Source organism: Podarcis gaigeae, assembly GCF_964106915.1.
Source record: "Podarcis gaigeae genome assembly, chromosome: 12".
Taxonomy (NCBI): Eukaryota; Metazoa; Chordata; class Lepidosauria; order Squamata; family Lacertidae; genus Podarcis; species Podarcis gaigeae.
In genome coordinates this window covers 24019079-24035764 of record NC_139688.1, presented here as the reverse complement: position 1 = coordinate 24035764, position 16686 = coordinate 24019079, and the positions used below count along the sequence as shown (strand labels likewise).

The window sequence follows — 16686 nt, the reverse complement described above, 5'->3', positions numbered from 1 at the left end:
TTCTTTGGGAATTACAGGTTTTGGATTAAATGGTTTTCTCAGATGATGATGATGATGATGGTGATATTCAAATTGTGACCCTTTTGGTCACAAATTGGCATCAAATGGTATTTAGAATGCAATGAAAATCTTCTTTGCCCCTCCAGGGGAAGATCTAAGATTGGAAAGTCCATTTAATTTAGCACTTTGATGGAAAAGAAGCCATTTTTATTGTATTTCCCATGGCATAATTCTAATTTCTAGGGTATCATTTTATCAGAATTTATTTTGGTCCTTGTTTCCCCTTTGACTCCTGTCATCTTCGTAACCTAAAGTAGTCTCAACATGCAGTAGCCTTTGACATTGTGTCTTTTTATAGGAAACGGGAAGAGAGCCTCAAAACTGCATTTGACAACCCACTTTATGAGGCACAGAGTGTAAAGGTAGGTGGAAGCAGCCTTTCCTACACGTGTGGAAATGGATAGAATAAACCTACAATTGTTTTCCTAGTATATTGCCCATCAAATGAAATGAGAGGATCCCTCAGTGAAGGTATTTAAATGGAGAATACAAGTGTTTCAAAACTATGACATTTCTTACTGGCAGTTGTGAACAGATTCCTGTTGCAACGTTATTCTCAGCACGCTGGTAAACTCTACTCTGAAGGCAATTCAGTGCTAGGAATATCTCTGCTGCGACAGTTATTTTTTTTGCCGAAGGCTGGTAAATCCAGGAGACGCCAGCGTGAGTTTCTGTTCATATTCTCTCTGAAGCTGGGGGTAGCAGTGGTATCATACATGCTTTGCAGGTTCAATCTTTGGCGTCTTCAATTAAACAAAGCACCGTATTTTTCGCTCTGTATGACGCACCAGACCACAAGACACACCTAGTTTTTGGAGGAGGAAAACAAGAAAAAAAATATTCTGAATTTCAGAAGCCAGAACAGCTGTTCTGGCTTCTGGGATAGCTGCGCAGCCTGCATTCACTCCATAAGACGCACACACATTCCCCCTTACTTTTTAGGAGGGAAAAATTGAGTCTTATAGAGCAAAAAATATGGTAGATGGTAAGTAAAGTCCTCGGAGTGAAATCTTGTGGAACTACTGTAAAGCAGAGCAGACAACACTGGATCAAATCATCTCACCTGGTATGGCATTTCTGGATGCATTGATTTGCAAAATATGGCAATTGTATAACTGTAGTGCTTAATGGGTTGCATCCATAAAAGACCAGTATTTCCTTCACTCCACCTGTGATACTCGTGCAACTCCTCTGAAATTCCGGAAACATGAAATGCTGTGTGCAGCCTTCTTTTTAATCCTGTCACCGAGGTGTCAAAATATGTACAGCAGCAAAATTGTACTGAGAGCAAACCAAACGTAGCAGGAAATTTACTCTTTGGCTTGAGCTTCCCGAATCGCATTTGCTAGTGGCAAAGAGCTTATTGTTGTTATAAAAACTCTACAAATGGAATTAGGAACCTGTTTGGTGCATATCGCCTTCGTGCTTCCTAAAAACAGAGGCAAACACCAAATAACACTATGGGCCAGAAACTTTGCTCTGCGTTAAATCTCTATGATGTTCCTCTGACTGCATTTACAATTACTTTGCAACCACTTGTGATAGTTATTAACTCTATTTATTAAAAACTAATGAAATGGACTTTATCGAGAACTATTTGGAATCAAGAAGCAAATTAAGTCTATTGCATCTTCTCTGCGATGCTCTGATCAGCACTGCAGTGCAGGATTGCAGTGACAAACAAAACTTCCTTTATCTTTTCATGAATATGTGATAAGATTTTGTTCGTCTCTTAAGTAAAATTAACCATGATGTGTCACTTACTTTCAGTAAAAGCCTCCTCACATCTGATTTTAGATTTGATTGGTTCAGTTGCAATTTTGTCATTCACTTGTAAGAGGTCTGTGTCTGTGTTAGAAATACACTCATTGCAGCCCTTCCAATTTCATCTCTGTGCTCTTATGTTTGTTCAAACAGATCCAGGCAGGATACATTTAGTGGCAGGTTGAAAAATAGAAGCATGATGATGTTAGAATCAGAAGCTATCTTTTCAGTGCAAATTAAGATAGCCTCAGGTGCTCTGATTGAATTCCTTTTGTTTTCCTTAAATATTTGAAAGTTACTCAGGCCGATCTAGAATAAGTTTCATTAAAATTAGTGTGATTTAAGAACTGAACTGGGAGTTCAATTCTGTGCGCATTTTTTTTTTTGAAAATAAGTCTCATTGTGCAAAGTGGAACTTCTAAGTGAACATGCATAGGGTGGGCTGCCTGAACCATTTATTTCATTAGTATCTAAGTATGCTTAGCTTCTTCAAAATTATGCCCTTGTTTAATGGGACTCAAAGAGCATCTCTCCCTCTCTTTCTCTGCATCTGTGGTGCATGTATTGTAAGGAACCTGATCACTGAATTAAAAATGTAACTGCATTTCTAATGAGCAATTGACAAACCAGGCATTGTGACTCTAAGGATTTTTGACATGATAACTGCCTGTAATGATTGTCCAATAGCAGCACATAGCCAACCCGGAAGCATGTTTTGTGACATAGCATTGCCATAGCTGTTGAAATGCCCCATTAGAAGTACCCTGTTCTAAGAGCATAAGAGGAGCCCTGCAGATCAAAAACACCTATATAGTCCAGGATCCTGTTTCCCACAGTGGCTAAGTAGGCTGTTGCTGTTTAGTCGTTTAGTCGTGTCTGACTCTTCGTGACCCCATGGACCAGAGCACGTCAGGCACTCCTATCTTCCACTGCCTCCCGCAGCTTTGGTCAAACTCATGTTGGTAGCTTCGAGAACACTGTCCAACCATCTCATCCTCTGTCGTCCCCTTCTCCTTGTGCCCTCAATCTTTCCTAACATCAGGGTCTTTTCCAGGGAGTCTTCTCTCCTCATGAGGTGGCCAAAGTATTGGAGCCTCAGCTCCAGGATCTGTCCTTCCAGTGAGCACTCAGGGCTGATTTCCTTCAGAATGGATAGGTTTGATCTTCTTGCAGTCCATGAGACTCTCAAGAGTCTCCTCCAGCACCATAATTCAAAAGCATCAATTCTTCAGCAATCAGCCTTCTTTATGGTCCAGCTCTCACTTCCATACATCACTACTGGGAAAACCATAGCTTTAACTATATGGACCTTTGTTGGCAAGGTGATGTCTCTGCTTTGGCTAAGTAGGTACCTAATGGAAACCCTCAACCAGGACATGAGGACAATACACATCTCCTTCTGTTGCTCCTCCAGCAACTGATATTCAGGCATCCTGCCTGTAATCCTGGAGGTGGCATATAGCCATCATGACTAGGAGCCATTAATTTACCTAATCTCCTTTTAACGCCACTTAAGTTGGTGACCACCACCACATTCTGTGGACTCTCCTTCCTTGGAGGGTTTTAAGCAGAGGTTGGGTGGCCATCTGTCAGATTCCTGCATTGCAGGGGGTTGAACTAGATGGCCTTTGAGATCCATTCCAACTCTACGATTCTGTGAAGCAGGTTCCCTAGTTTAACTGTGTGCTGTGTGAAGTACAACTTTTATGTCTTGAATCTTCTAAAATCCAACTTCATTGTATGACCCCAGCTCCCAGTATTATGGGAGAAAGAGAGAACCTCTTCACACCAGACGTAATTGTAGAAGCCTCTATCATGTTTCCACTTACCCTCTATGTCTAAAAAACCTAAAAATTATTGAGTTGCTGAGACCCTTCAGTCATTTTAGTTTTCCTTCTTGCCAGCTCCGTAGCAGCATCCTTTCAATAGCTTCCACAGCTATTGGATACTAGCTTAGAGCCCATCAGCATATTTGTGGAGTCAAGGTTATTTGACCCAATTTCCATTACGTTACACTTACCTACACTGAACCACAGTTGCCAGCCCTTTGGAGCTCTTTGCAGTCCTTTTTTGTTTGCCCCTGCATTATTTGTTGTCATCTGCAAACATGGCCACCACTAACTTCAGGTCACTTATGGACAAGTTAAGAATTCGTGGTGCCAGTGGAGATCCTTGGGGAACTTCACTTCTTACCTGCTACTGCAGCTTGTTTTAGGATTGGGACACTAAAATCTCCCTTCCATTTTCTGTCCTAATGAGCAGAAGACCAATTACTGGTATGTCAATGTATTGCCATTGGCTCTTCTGGTTTTAGCAATATGTGCATTCAGAAAGTTTACCAGACCCACGCAGCAGTCCAAGAGGCTTTGCTAGCACTCTCCTAAAAATAACACTAGGTTCCCTAGGCAGCTTATGATATGAGTATTTTATTTTATTTTATTTTTTTAAGCTGCAAGCTTTAGGACTGATAGAGTTGGCGCTATTACTGTTGTTTTGTTCACTGTTGAAAAAGGTTGGCCCGAAGCTAATGCCTGTCTCTTTTGTAGTCTACAGAGTATGCTGCCTCACTGGGAGTTCAGATCAGTGTTTCTCCATGGCAGGCACAGCAGGAGGTAGGTGTGAATAGTGTTCTTTTAAAAATGCTTTCTGAAAGAATTATGTGCCCTAGAATGAATTGTTAAAATGATTCCAATCCACAACCAGTAGATGAGGAGTTCATCCTTCTGAAACTCTGCTCAGGGCTGCATATAAAAGCCTTGTTGATTGTTGATAGCCGCCCTGAGCCCAACTTCGGCTGGGGAGGGCAGGATATAAATAAATTTATTATTATTATTATTATTATTATTATTATTATTATTATTATTATTATTTACATTTGCTAATTGTTACAAGAATACTAATACAGTAGTTTGGTTTCATCAGCTACTTTGCTAAGAAAGTGGTTCATATGTAAGGATGGAGCAGGAATCCATTTTCAATGGATTTAAATATAGGTTCTAGAGGTTCTGACCTGGTCAAACTTTGTTCACTTTGGAGTGCTTCTTGCATTGAGTACCTGCATATGTCTAAGCTGCTCATGCAAAAGAAAAAGTATATTAATGTAGAACAGCGTTATGAAGGGTGTGTGCCATTCCCAATCCCTCCCAAGCGGGAGCAAGATTCCATGGGGTTCCAGGCATTTACCCAGAGTCATGTTTCCATTGGGAGTCAAGACAGGTCAGAGACTGTTGTGACTTAAGAAATATGGTTTATTTTACACATATTTACACCTAAAGTGTTCAGTTTAGGGAGTGCAGAACATTATATCTTGCCCCTCTTGTAGCTTCAGCTAGCTTGGCACCCAAAGCAGCAGTCAGTCATGCCTTCCAGTCTCTCAGTACAGCCTCCTCCAACCAGCACTGCATAGAGTTCTGCCTACTTTCTCCTTCTTGTGCCCAGGATATCTTTAGATTTCATCATCATCAACAACCTTTTATTCGACCGTCAGTCAGAAAAAGTACATTTGTCAATACACAGTTAAACATCCAGGAAAATTTTAGAGCTTAAAGTAAAGGTAAAGGTACCCCTGCCCGTACGGGCCAGTCTTGACAGACTCTGGGGTTGTGCGCCCATCTCACTCAAGAGGCCAGGGGCCAGCGCTGTCCGAAGACACTTCCGGGTCACGTGGCCAGCGTGACATCGCTGCTCTGGCGAGCCAGAGCTGCACACGGAAACGCCGTTTACCTTCCCGCTAGTAAGCGGTCCCTATTTATCTACTTGCACCCGGGGGTGCTTTCGAACTGCTAGGTTGGCAGGCGCTGGGACTGAGCAATGGGAGCGCACCCCGCAGCGGGGATTCGAACCACCGACCTTTCGATCGGCAAGCTCTAGGCGCTGAGGCTTTAACCCACAGCGCCACCCGCGTTTAGAGCTTAGCCAACACTAAAATGGGCTAAACAGATAGCCCCATTCTTTAGATTTCAAAAATGACATTTTTTGTGACATCACACACACACACACACACACACACATACACACATTTCACCCTGGCAACCTGCCAATTCTCCTGTCTCTGTCTACTTCTCAGAGCCAGGTGTGGGGAAGGACATTTCTCTTGCATCGCCAATGGCCTCCTATGGCTCAGCCCTTGGGTCACCATTGTGCATGAATGGCTCTGCACTTAGCTAGCCTGGCCAGCCTGATTTGCAAAGCACAGTTCTGAATCATGAGGATCTGGGTATGGACTTTATATTTGCCTCATTCTCCGATCTTCAGTAGTAGGGTTGATACCACCACATTTTGCAACAACCGGTTGAAAGTGATAGTTGTACATAGTTCCCATTGAAACTCACTGAAAAACTTAGCCAGGATCTGACCTTGTGTCTTTTTAAAAGGATGATATGATGTGTTTCTTATCAAATATAGCAAGCATTTGATAAAATCACAAATAAATTCCAGAATCTTCCAAAAATTGAGTGATGGCTGCATTCTTCTTTTTCCATAATCCTCGAGTTTCCCCACATGGAGCCTGGCAGAAGCTTCACCCAGAAGCTTCACCACAGGGCGCTCAGTTCAGCTATGCAATCCTCCATTACTCCTCTCAAAGCTGTACAGCAGGCAACCTTACCCTGATCAGCAAGGCAGTTGCTTTAGAAACAGTCTGCAATGACTAAAACACAAGGGTGCATCGCCCGGAGGTTGACATTCATCTTCTTGTACATAAGTAAATATGCACAGTGTGGCTTTTCTTCCACATCCATTTAAGTATCAAATAAAATCTATCAATAATCTTATTAAAGATTTAGAAAATATGATACAGAACTATGTCCCATCAGCCACATCAGCTGTAGGGTGCAAAACAGGAGAGGGCTTCTGCACCTTTAACAGTAGTGAAGAAGAGAGAATTTCAGTTCCACAAACTACACCTGCTGGAAAAAGATCCCTCTTCTACATACCTATTTTGGATGGGGGAGACTTGTCCTCTTTTGCATTTAGGAACATGGGAAGCTCAGTATTGTCAACACTGTCTAGCAGTGCTTTCCAGGGTTTCAGACACTTCTTTCCCAAGCCCACCTGAAAGTGGATTGATCCTGGGAGCTTCTGCTTGGTTGCCCTCATTAGCAAGAATGTCAAGTTTTGTAACTATATAAAAGACTGAAATGCAACATTATCATATCACAAGCAGTCTGCGTTTCCAAGTTTACAACCCAGCTCTGAATTCAGTTCACTCTTGTACATGCTTCTCATTGCCTGTGTTAAAATGAATTGGATAATCCTTTGCATGTGTACCGTACTTCCTACATGCAAATTGGTGGCTTACACAACAGGGTAATGAAAAAGGTATAGAGGCTGTGGGTAGCAGGGGAAAGATTCTTGAGGCAACTCCTGATGGCAGTTTCCCTGGTGACCAGGAACCACAAGGATAGCCTCCTTGAAACACTATCGCTGCCATTTACAGGGAGGGGGAGGTTTCAATGAAGCTGGGGCTGCATAAATACACTAGCAGAGTCAATATAGTAGTCCCATCAGGAGTGCCAACTTGACCCCGGGACCATGGGTGCCCGGGGTTGTGGGTGTCGTGCAGCATGTACAGTCCTAGCACTGAAATTTGTGGGTACCCAACCCCTTCATGGGGAATTTTGTGGGTGCTCAGTCACCCATGGCCCCAGGGAGTTGGCATCTATGAGTCCCATCGATCTCCCTGCAGAGTCCTGATCTCCCATCCCTCCTGATGATAATAATAATCAGGCAGAACGATGGGGGTGGAGACGCTCCTTCAGGTATACTGGACTGAGACCGTTTAGGGCTTTAAAGGTCAGCACCAACACTCTGAATTGTGCTCGGAAACGTACTGGGAGCCAATGTAGGTATTTCAAATGGTCTCGGTGGCCGTTCCCAGTCACCAGTCTAGCTGCTGCATTCTGGATTAGTTGTAGTTTCCGGGTCACCTTCAAAGGTATTCCCACATAGAGCGCATTGCAGTAGTCCAAGCGAGAGATAACCAGAGCATGCACCACTCTGGCGAGACAGTCTGCGGGCAGATAGGGTCTCAACTTGCGTACCAGATGGAGCTGGTAAACAGCTGCCCTGGATACAGAATTGACCTGCGCCTCCATGGGCAGCTGTGAGTCCAAAATGACTCCCAGGCTGCACACCTGGTCCTTCAGAGGCACAGTTACCCCACTCAGGACCAGGTAGTCCTCCACACCAGACCGCTTCCTGTCCCCCCAAAACAGTACTTCTGTCTTGTCAGGATTCAACCTCAACCGCTTCCAGACACTCACACAGGACCTTCACCGCCTTCACTGGTTCTGATTTGAAAGAGAAGTAGAGCTGGGTATCATCTGCATACTGATGAACACCCAGCCCAAACCCCCCCCCCCTGATGATCTATCCCAGCGGCTGCATGTAGATGTTGAAAAGCATGGGGAAGAGGACAGAACCCTGAGGCACCCCACAAGTGAGAGCCCAGGGGTCTGAACACTCATCCCCCACCACCACTTTCTGAACACAGCCCAGGAGGAAGGAGCGGAACCACTGTACAACAGTGCCCCCAGCCCCTCTAGACGGTTATGGTCAATGGTATCAAAAGCTGCTGAGAGATCCAGCAGAACTAGGAAACAGCTCTCACCTTTGTCCCTAGCCTGCTGGAGATCATCGACCAATGCGACCAAGGCATTTTGAGTCCCATGATGAGGCCTGAATCCCAAAAATGACAATGATGCCACCGTCACAAGGCTATTGCTATGGCTCTGCCCCATTAGGCAGTGATGATAGAACCAAAATAGTGGGTTTGACCTACTATTCCCCCCATGCTGATAGTGTTGGATTATTTGGACTGCCATCAGTCAGTCCTGGGATTGTCAGAGCCTTCATAGACATTGTGGATAAACATTTCTATTCATAAGAAATCTAAATTCACATTAAACTGAGCTGCCAACCTTTAAACTGCTTTAAATATCCTCATGTGCACACAGTCATGTTAAAAACCCTGGCCCAGTCTATTTGTATAGACGCCCCTTCTCCTACAGAATAACTTGGTCAAGGGACTAGCAGCCCTCTGAGATAAAGGCTGTAAAGATCATGTAAAATATAAAACCTAGCAAATTATAAAATATGTGGTGTGTAGCAGTCAAAGTTTTGAGATTTCTGGACGCCAGAGGCACTTGGGTTCAACTCACCAAAGAGGCACACTGCTCTGCTTGTGCTAACTATCATTTATTAGCACGAACTATCACATAGTAGCACTGTGAAAGTGCAATGGACTCTTATGAACAAAGCATTTGTTTGCACTAGCTGAAAATCCCAAGATGCATTGCAAAAGTAATGAAGAGTCCGATGGCATCTAAAACATCAATAAATGTACCATCACATGGGCTTTCACAGGTAAGAGCCTTCTACTGCACACATATTCATTCGGCAGTAACTAGGTACGGGAGAGAAATTCAATTTTGTATGTGTTCAAAGGCATATTTGCACTTTCTGAAACTATGTGAACAAAGCCATCTCTGAATTTTGCAGTGCGGTTCTCCATGTACAAGTAATGTGTACATAAATGGATACACTAAGTATAGATAAAAGACATATATTAGTGACACTAACATACAAAAATGCAGTATTTATTAAGCAAAATTGGAAAGAGTGTATTAGGCAGAATTGCATACTAAATGTTTATATTGGGAGAAATTCACACTAAAATGCTGGTAATCTTTTCAGGAGAACTTTTAAAAAAATAATAATTACAAGCTGATGCGCGAATGTGGAGAAATGAGAAACTGAAATCAACATATTTGCCCATTCTTGGCAGTAACTTATATGAACTTCTCTTCTGAAATTAGTTTTCATTTTATTTAGAAATCTCATTTGCTGTGGTTATTTTTTATTGCAATTTGACACTTTGTTTTGAAATAACTTCTTATTCCTCCCTTCTTTCAGCTGTTTCGCAGTAATGACATCATGGCCGCTTCCTTTGCCAACCCCCTATATGGCACATCTACAGGAAAAGAGCAGACACTATGAGATGTCTCTGGAAGTGGGTATAAAACAAGACAGAAACTTTATGCAGATTCATTTGCCGTGATGTTTTTCTGTTTCTAAAATCAAATTGAATGATGGCATAGCATTAGTCACTTGAATGAAAATGGAATGATTTTTCATATTAGAATAATTACCTTCTCCAAATAACACTTCATTCAAAATAGCATCCACCCACATGGGAAAGCATAGCCGTACGTGATATTTATGTTGGCAAGGAACACTCTTGGTAACTTTAGTTTTCAACTGACTACATGGTTGAACAGTTCAAATTCCAGTTGATTAATAAATAAAAGTTTCACTTAATCAAAAGCAGGATTTGGGCTTTTCTTGGCATGCCTTTTCTCCCTCTGCTTTTATTGAAAAACAGTGACTCAAACTTGTTCATAATGTTAAATTCTAGAACTTGAAAGGCTGCATTTGTTTCAACCTTCAGTGAAATCCAAGAGATTATAACCAACTCATTCTTAGATTGAGGTTCTTTTCCTGTGTGTAAGCTGTAAATGTGACAGGTTTACTTGACAGAAAAGTCACATATTTTGTTTCACTTTGTCAGACCCATGGCCCAACTCATTCTTAGATTGAGGTACTTTTCCTGTGTGTAAGCTGTAAATGTGACGGGTTTACTTGACAGAAAAGTCACATATTTTGTTTCACTTTGTCAGACCCATGGCCCATTATCGAATCAAACACAGTCACAACCTCCATGCAATCTCATCCCCTTCTTTAGTTGTTGCAATGCAAGGGATAATGGTGAACTGAAGCTCTGCAGAGCATATGATCAGTGTGATTTGATTGCTTATGAAGATAGTGGGCAATCAACTTTCCCAAGATCTACAGGGTGGTTGTGAGAATAAAAGGGGGAAGGAGAACATTGCATACACCACCTTGAGTTCTATGTTGGGTGGGAGGAGTTAGGTTATAAATGAATAAGTAAGATTTGCTTGGAATTCTAGACATATTTAAATCAAGGGTAGATATCCCTCTAGATGTTTAAGTCAGACTCCAGTGTCCATCAGACCCAACAAGCATTTCCAATGGGAGGAATTTTGGGAGTTCTTGTTCAACAACATCTGAAAGACGTTGTTGGTGGTTATCCATCCCTGGTTTAAACCACCCTCAGTTATTTGACAACTGTCTTTACTCTTTGGGCATATTCCCCACAATGTGAGCAAAGGTTGAATTGTGGGAATAACAATAATAATAATAATAATAATAATAATAATAATAATAATAATAATAATTGCATTACTTAACCCAATTAAGCAATGTTACTTCTGGATGCTGTGCACCACACAGACACACAACTTAAAAAAGAGATTCCTATATATAACTATTCAACTGAATACAGAAATTGAATGGATTTTTTTTTTTTGAAAGTGCTATTTTTATAGCTGTTTCCTGTCACAGGAAATGAGATCTGTCATTCTTCTGGACTAGCCCTGCAGCAAGGTGGGACTTTTACCTGAAATCATCTTCAGTTTTTGCATTTAGATAGCATCTTTTTAAGAAAGAAAGAAATATAATAGGTGCTTTACTGCTTTCATCTCTCCCATCCTGCAATCATTGTTCAATACACTTATTGCACAAAGAACAAAAGATGCATTTATATTTCCAGAATGACAACTGCCTCATCCTTGACAGTCCAATGGAAGCAATCTCTTTAGAAACGGACCACTGTTATTTAAGAAAGTCAGTCTCTCCTCTGCCTTCAAACCAAGAAGGGAGCCAGCAAGCTTCTCTGTTCCAGTGTGAACATTCTCTTCTCAGAGGCATTGCCAGCATCATCCTGTGCATGACCAGCTTCCAACAAGCAGAGTGCCCATCCAAATGGATTTTCAGACGAAATCTTACCTTGGTGTTCACTGCTCATGTACATGAAACCTCAATTAGGTAAACAGCCATTGCAGTATTTCTAGAAGGCCAAGGAGACACTGATTATTAAATAGACTATTCATTTGAAGTTAGCCACCACAATGGTTGTGATCCAGAGAGCTCTTTCTGTGAGCGAAAGACAGTTTAGCTTACACAAGAGGAGGCCTCTTATTTCCACCACCCACCTTGTATATGCAGCAGCAGCCCCCGTGTTGCATCCTATGCCATCATGAAAGGTCCCCTGATCTAGAGAAGATACAGTGGGGTACACTAGGAAGGTGGAAATACTTCATTGTCCGAGCAGCACTGTACTTGCAATTGTCTGGATCCTGCCTTGTGTTTCCTTTTGAGGCATATGCCAAAGAATTGAAAAGAAAAAATGCAATGCTGCCACAAGATTTGTTGTTATCGGCTTGTGTATCAAAACCATGAACTGCATACTGATTTCCCCTTCCCAGCAGTTAGAGCAATAATTCAGACACCGAGTGCTCTAGATCTATTGACCTTAGCACATAATAAATTTGAAAAATATGCTTTACCTGAGAATGCTGGCCGACATTAATCATAGGAATGATGCCTCCTACTGGAAGGAGCAACAGAGTCCACTGAAGCCTTTTGCCTCTTCTCCAGCGATGGAGCCATCCTTTGCCTCAGTCCAATCCTACCCTCAGTTCTGTCTCATTCTATCTTGAGTTACCTTCCTTATCTTGGTCTTGTGCCTTTCCTATTGTGTATTTGGTGTCTGGGCGTATGTGTTTTTACTGTGCTTCCTCCTTGCCCTCTTTTGGTGCTACTACTGTTTGGTTGTATTGATCGCATTTTATTTTTAGACCTCAGTGCATTACTTCTTCATCTGCCCTATGAACATTTGTGTGTATGTTTCAGTTCTTCTTTCTTACCTTCTCCAATCGCTGCTGCTCTCTCACCAAAGAGAACTTGCCCCAAACCTGAGTCATGGCTTCCAGGATTCCGATGGATTGGAACCAGATACGTAACGAATGTGAAATATTTTGAAAGTGCTGTACAAATGATGATGATGATGATGATCAGCCAACACTGGTGTTGCTACCCTCAGTGTATTTTGCAAGCTGTGTGGTCCATTCTGATGATGAACTATCTGTTTCTGCTGTCTCAAGTCTTCTGTGCAAGGAGGAAATGATTAGGCAGCCTAAGTTAGCAAATAGACATATATAACAGTTTAGGAAAATTAGGAGATATAGTTTCTACAACCATTTTCACTTTTCTCCCATGTCCCAATGCATTATAAAGCCATTTAGGTGGCCACTTAGGCCCTGATCCAATTTCTGTTGTAATTAATGAAAAGATGTCAAGCAAATTGAGCAAGTCCCTCACTAGACTTCCAAAAAAGCAACGTTTTTCTCTTTGGGCTGCCAGGAAAAAAACAGTTATAACAGAGGAGAAAGGGTGGTAGGGAATGCAAATCCACACAAAAAATCTACATATACCAGGCATACATTTCCTCATTTCTCAGAAAGAACAAAAGGCTGCAGCTCACTTGCATATGAAACACACATGAGCTTAATATTTGCCCCTTGCCTGACATTTTTGTTTTGAACTTGTCAAATGACAGCATAATTCAATTTCAGCTCCGGCTTTCTGAACTGCTAATGGCCAAGATGTATGATAACATGAAAACAATTTCTGTACATGAATCAGGTAAGCTATCTGGCTGCTAACTCACACACAGATGACAGGACCCACACATTCTGAGAGGGACAAAGAAAATTCAGTGCAACGAGGAAAACATCTCTTTCAGGGTGCTCAGAAAGAAAATACAGCAGGGCCTCGTTCCTGGACGGGAGAGGAAAAGGCAGGCCGCAAGAGCAAGTCTGTTGGTTGCTCAGACTAATGAAGAATCCTGATCCATAAGTCTTTATAGGGCTATGTATATAGTTGGTTATAACCCTCAAAAAGCAAAGTCCATCATGAGGTGGTAGATCTACCCTCTGGTTGTAGCTCCCATTCCTACATAGGATAAATTTTGTATTCTTCACTGTCCATAAAAAGAAACTATGTTGGTCTGTGTGAAGAAAATGTGTTGCAGCCCTGGCGGCTGTATTTAAACTACAATTCTTTTCAATAAATAAATTTATTGCTAATTTATGAAAAGCAATCCATAAACTCTTTTTTTAAAAAAATAAATGTCTCTAAGTTACAAAGTCCTTAAGATATGTGGCATATAAAAATATTTCATACAAGTTAAATCTTTCTAGCGGCAGTTGAACTAATGAAGTCAGATTTTGAGAAAAGAAGAACAGTATAATCTCATTTGGGACGTGCTGTCTTCCTCCTAACCTTTTCTTTGGAATATGGTGTAAGTTTCTAAATGCTTTTGGACTGAATATTTTAACGGTGAGGAAATGGCATTTTTTTAAAAAAAACAACCAGCAGATGACAACTGTTTACATTTTACTGAAATATAAACCATATTTGAATCAATTTACGAGAAGAACCTTGCTGCAGTAGAAACAATTTATTTGTCAGTGTGGTGGTGATATCAGTTGCTCTCCAGATCCAAGCTTTGTATCTGAACAGTTTGGACCTAAATATATATTAACCCCAGTGGCGTAGCGTGGGGGGTGCAGGGGGTGCCGGCCGCACCGGGCGCAACACCTGGGGGTTAGGGTTAGGGATAGGGTTAGGGGGCGCAAATCCAGGGTTAGGGGGCGCAAATTACTTGCCTTGCCCCGGGTGCTGACAACCCACGCTACGCCACTGATTAACCCTGATCTAGGCATTCAGCAATGCTTGGGTCAGTTTAAACTAGGCTCCAGTTGTCCAGAGGCTGTACTGAGCCCCGGGCCTACTCAGCTTACCAAGTTCAAAGTCTGGGGGTCAATCCATGCAAGCAAAGGCTAAAGTTCAAAGGTCAGGAAACACAGTCCAGGGTCAATCCAAGTATCTGAAATCTAGCAGTCAGGATACAGTCCAGATTAGGGTTCCCATGTGCCTTCCCCCACCCCAAGTCACATCCTCTTTTTCAGGGGTACAATTTGAGACAAATTGCATTTATTTGCTTTGAATGGCTGCTCTGCAAAATATGACAAACCTAGTCCAGGGTCAAACCCAAAGCACAGCCCCATAGAGGTCCAGGAGCACCATGCACATGGGCAGCTGAACAGACAGAGCACCTCAACTCTGCTTCCTGTTTGTACTTTGCATGCTGATTGCAGCATCTGGGCTTGACAAGGCATGTGACCCTCACTTGTTTCAAACCGACTCCAGCTCCTCCCAGAGCTAGTGAGCCTCACCTGGCCAGCTAAGGAGCTGGGCTGTGGGCCATTGCCTGCCACAGCCTGCCTCAGCCATCCTGCTGCTCCCCATGCCTCAGAACCTGCCATGTGGGGACAGGGGCCCCTCTGACTCTGCTGATGGGTCCTGTTGCTCTGCTTCCTGTTCACTGACCCCCATCCTCTGTCACCCTGTGAGTATTTCCTTCCCCACCCCCTGCTTGCCCCGGTGTGTCCCAGGCCCAGCTACAACCCTCACCGGGATCTACTCTTCTTCCTCCCCGTCATCCTGCCAGGTCATGACAGAGGCCCATGCACCTCCTGTTATTGCAATGTTCATTAACATGGTTTTCCTGTTCTCTGCAGTCTTTAATATCTGTTGTGATTTCTTCTGCTTATTGAAGTTTCCTTTCCTTTCAGTTTGTTTGCTCTTTTCCTTTATCTGCAGCTTTGCATTAGCTCCCTCTTTCTTATTGGATTGAACATAAAACTTCTTTGATTCATTTTTAAATGCCTTTATGGCTTTGGTCCTGGTTATCTCTCATCATACTCGTTGGTTTCACCAATCTCACTCATGTTCCTGTTCCATTTGCCTAGGACATGTATGTTTGCCACTGATTCTATCGACTTCTACTGTTGCTTTATTTAATGAACAATGAGAAGTGTGTATTTATTATTATTTCTTTATTGCTTTTCCTTTATGGTGTTTCTTGTTACTCCTAATTAATAGTTGGCATATATTCACTCTTACTTCCTCTCCTTTAATTCATGCTCTTCCAATTTTGGTATGGCAACAGGTTTGGGAAGAATACAGTGGTATCTCGGGTTACATACGCTTCAGGTTACAGACTCCGCTAACCCAGAAATAGTACCTCGGGTTAAGAACTTTGCTTCAGGATGAGAACAGAAATCGTGCTCTGGTGGTGCGGCGGCAGCAGGAGGCCCCATTAGCTAAAGTGGTGCTTCAGGTTAAGAACAGTTTCAGGTTAAGAACGGACCTCCAGAACGAATTAAGTACATAACCCAAGGTACCACTGTAATTGTGGAGAATACTGCCCCCTCACTATGTCCACTGGGCTTGCCTGAGGGGCATATGTTGAATAAGACTTGGCAATATCAGCTTTTCAACATTGCGATATATCATCAGCTAAACATCATGCTATAGTGATACATCACAGTGTTGAAAAGGAAGGCGCATCGGCCCTGGCCCTGCGTGGCACTGGGATGAACCTGCAGCAGCTCCCTCCACCATCAGTCCCTGGTGGAACAAGGAGCATCAGCCCCCACCATGCAAGGTGTCAGGGTGGAACTGCCGCCAGTGCCCAGCGCAGGGAGAAAGGAGGCAGCCAGAGATGGAAGGTAAGGCACCAGCAGGCAATATACCACCGGGTGAAGGCGCCATTGCACTCTGGCCCTCACATCGGCCCTGGACGATGGATTGATACATCACCCAGGCCTAATGTTCAAAAGGGACTACTCTTTGGCCCTTTTATCAGCTCATGTGGGACCAACATGGATAGCTGGCCCTGATGAATACTTGATGTTCCCGACCCCTATGGTTGTAATTCATGGGCAGTCATTTAATTTTATCCTGATTCTAATTTTTAAGTTGTATTTTAATCAATTGTTTGATTGTGTTTTAATGTATTTGATATTTGATGTTAGCTGCCCTGAGCCCGGTCTTGGCCGGGGAGGGCTGGGTATAAATAAAAATTTGCTTACT

The 16686-nt window shown here is 42.6% G+C and overlaps 1 protein-coding gene across 4 annotated transcripts in view; it reads left to right on the top strand.

Moving 5' to 3' along the window:
* The window catches only part of MALRD1 (MAM and LDL receptor class A domain containing 1), a 243669-nt gene extending 229827 nt beyond the window's left edge, over window positions 1-13842 (top strand). For 3 of the 4 annotated variants that reach the window (XM_083704545.1, XM_083704546.1, XM_083704547.1), the window contains 3 exons: window positions 359-422; window positions 4371-4436; window positions 9739-10149. In XM_083704545.1, coding sequence (XP_083560671.1) covers window positions 359-422; window positions 4371-4436; window positions 9739-9822 — 214 coding nt within the window. In that variant the 3' untranslated portion in view covers window positions 9823-10149. Of the gene's footprint in view, window positions 1-358; window positions 423-4370; window positions 4437-9738; window positions 10150-11455 lie in introns of those variants that run through there. The other variant, XM_083704544.1, reaches the window with a different exon arrangement.
* The last annotated feature ends 2844 nt before the right edge of the window (window positions 13843-16686 follow it).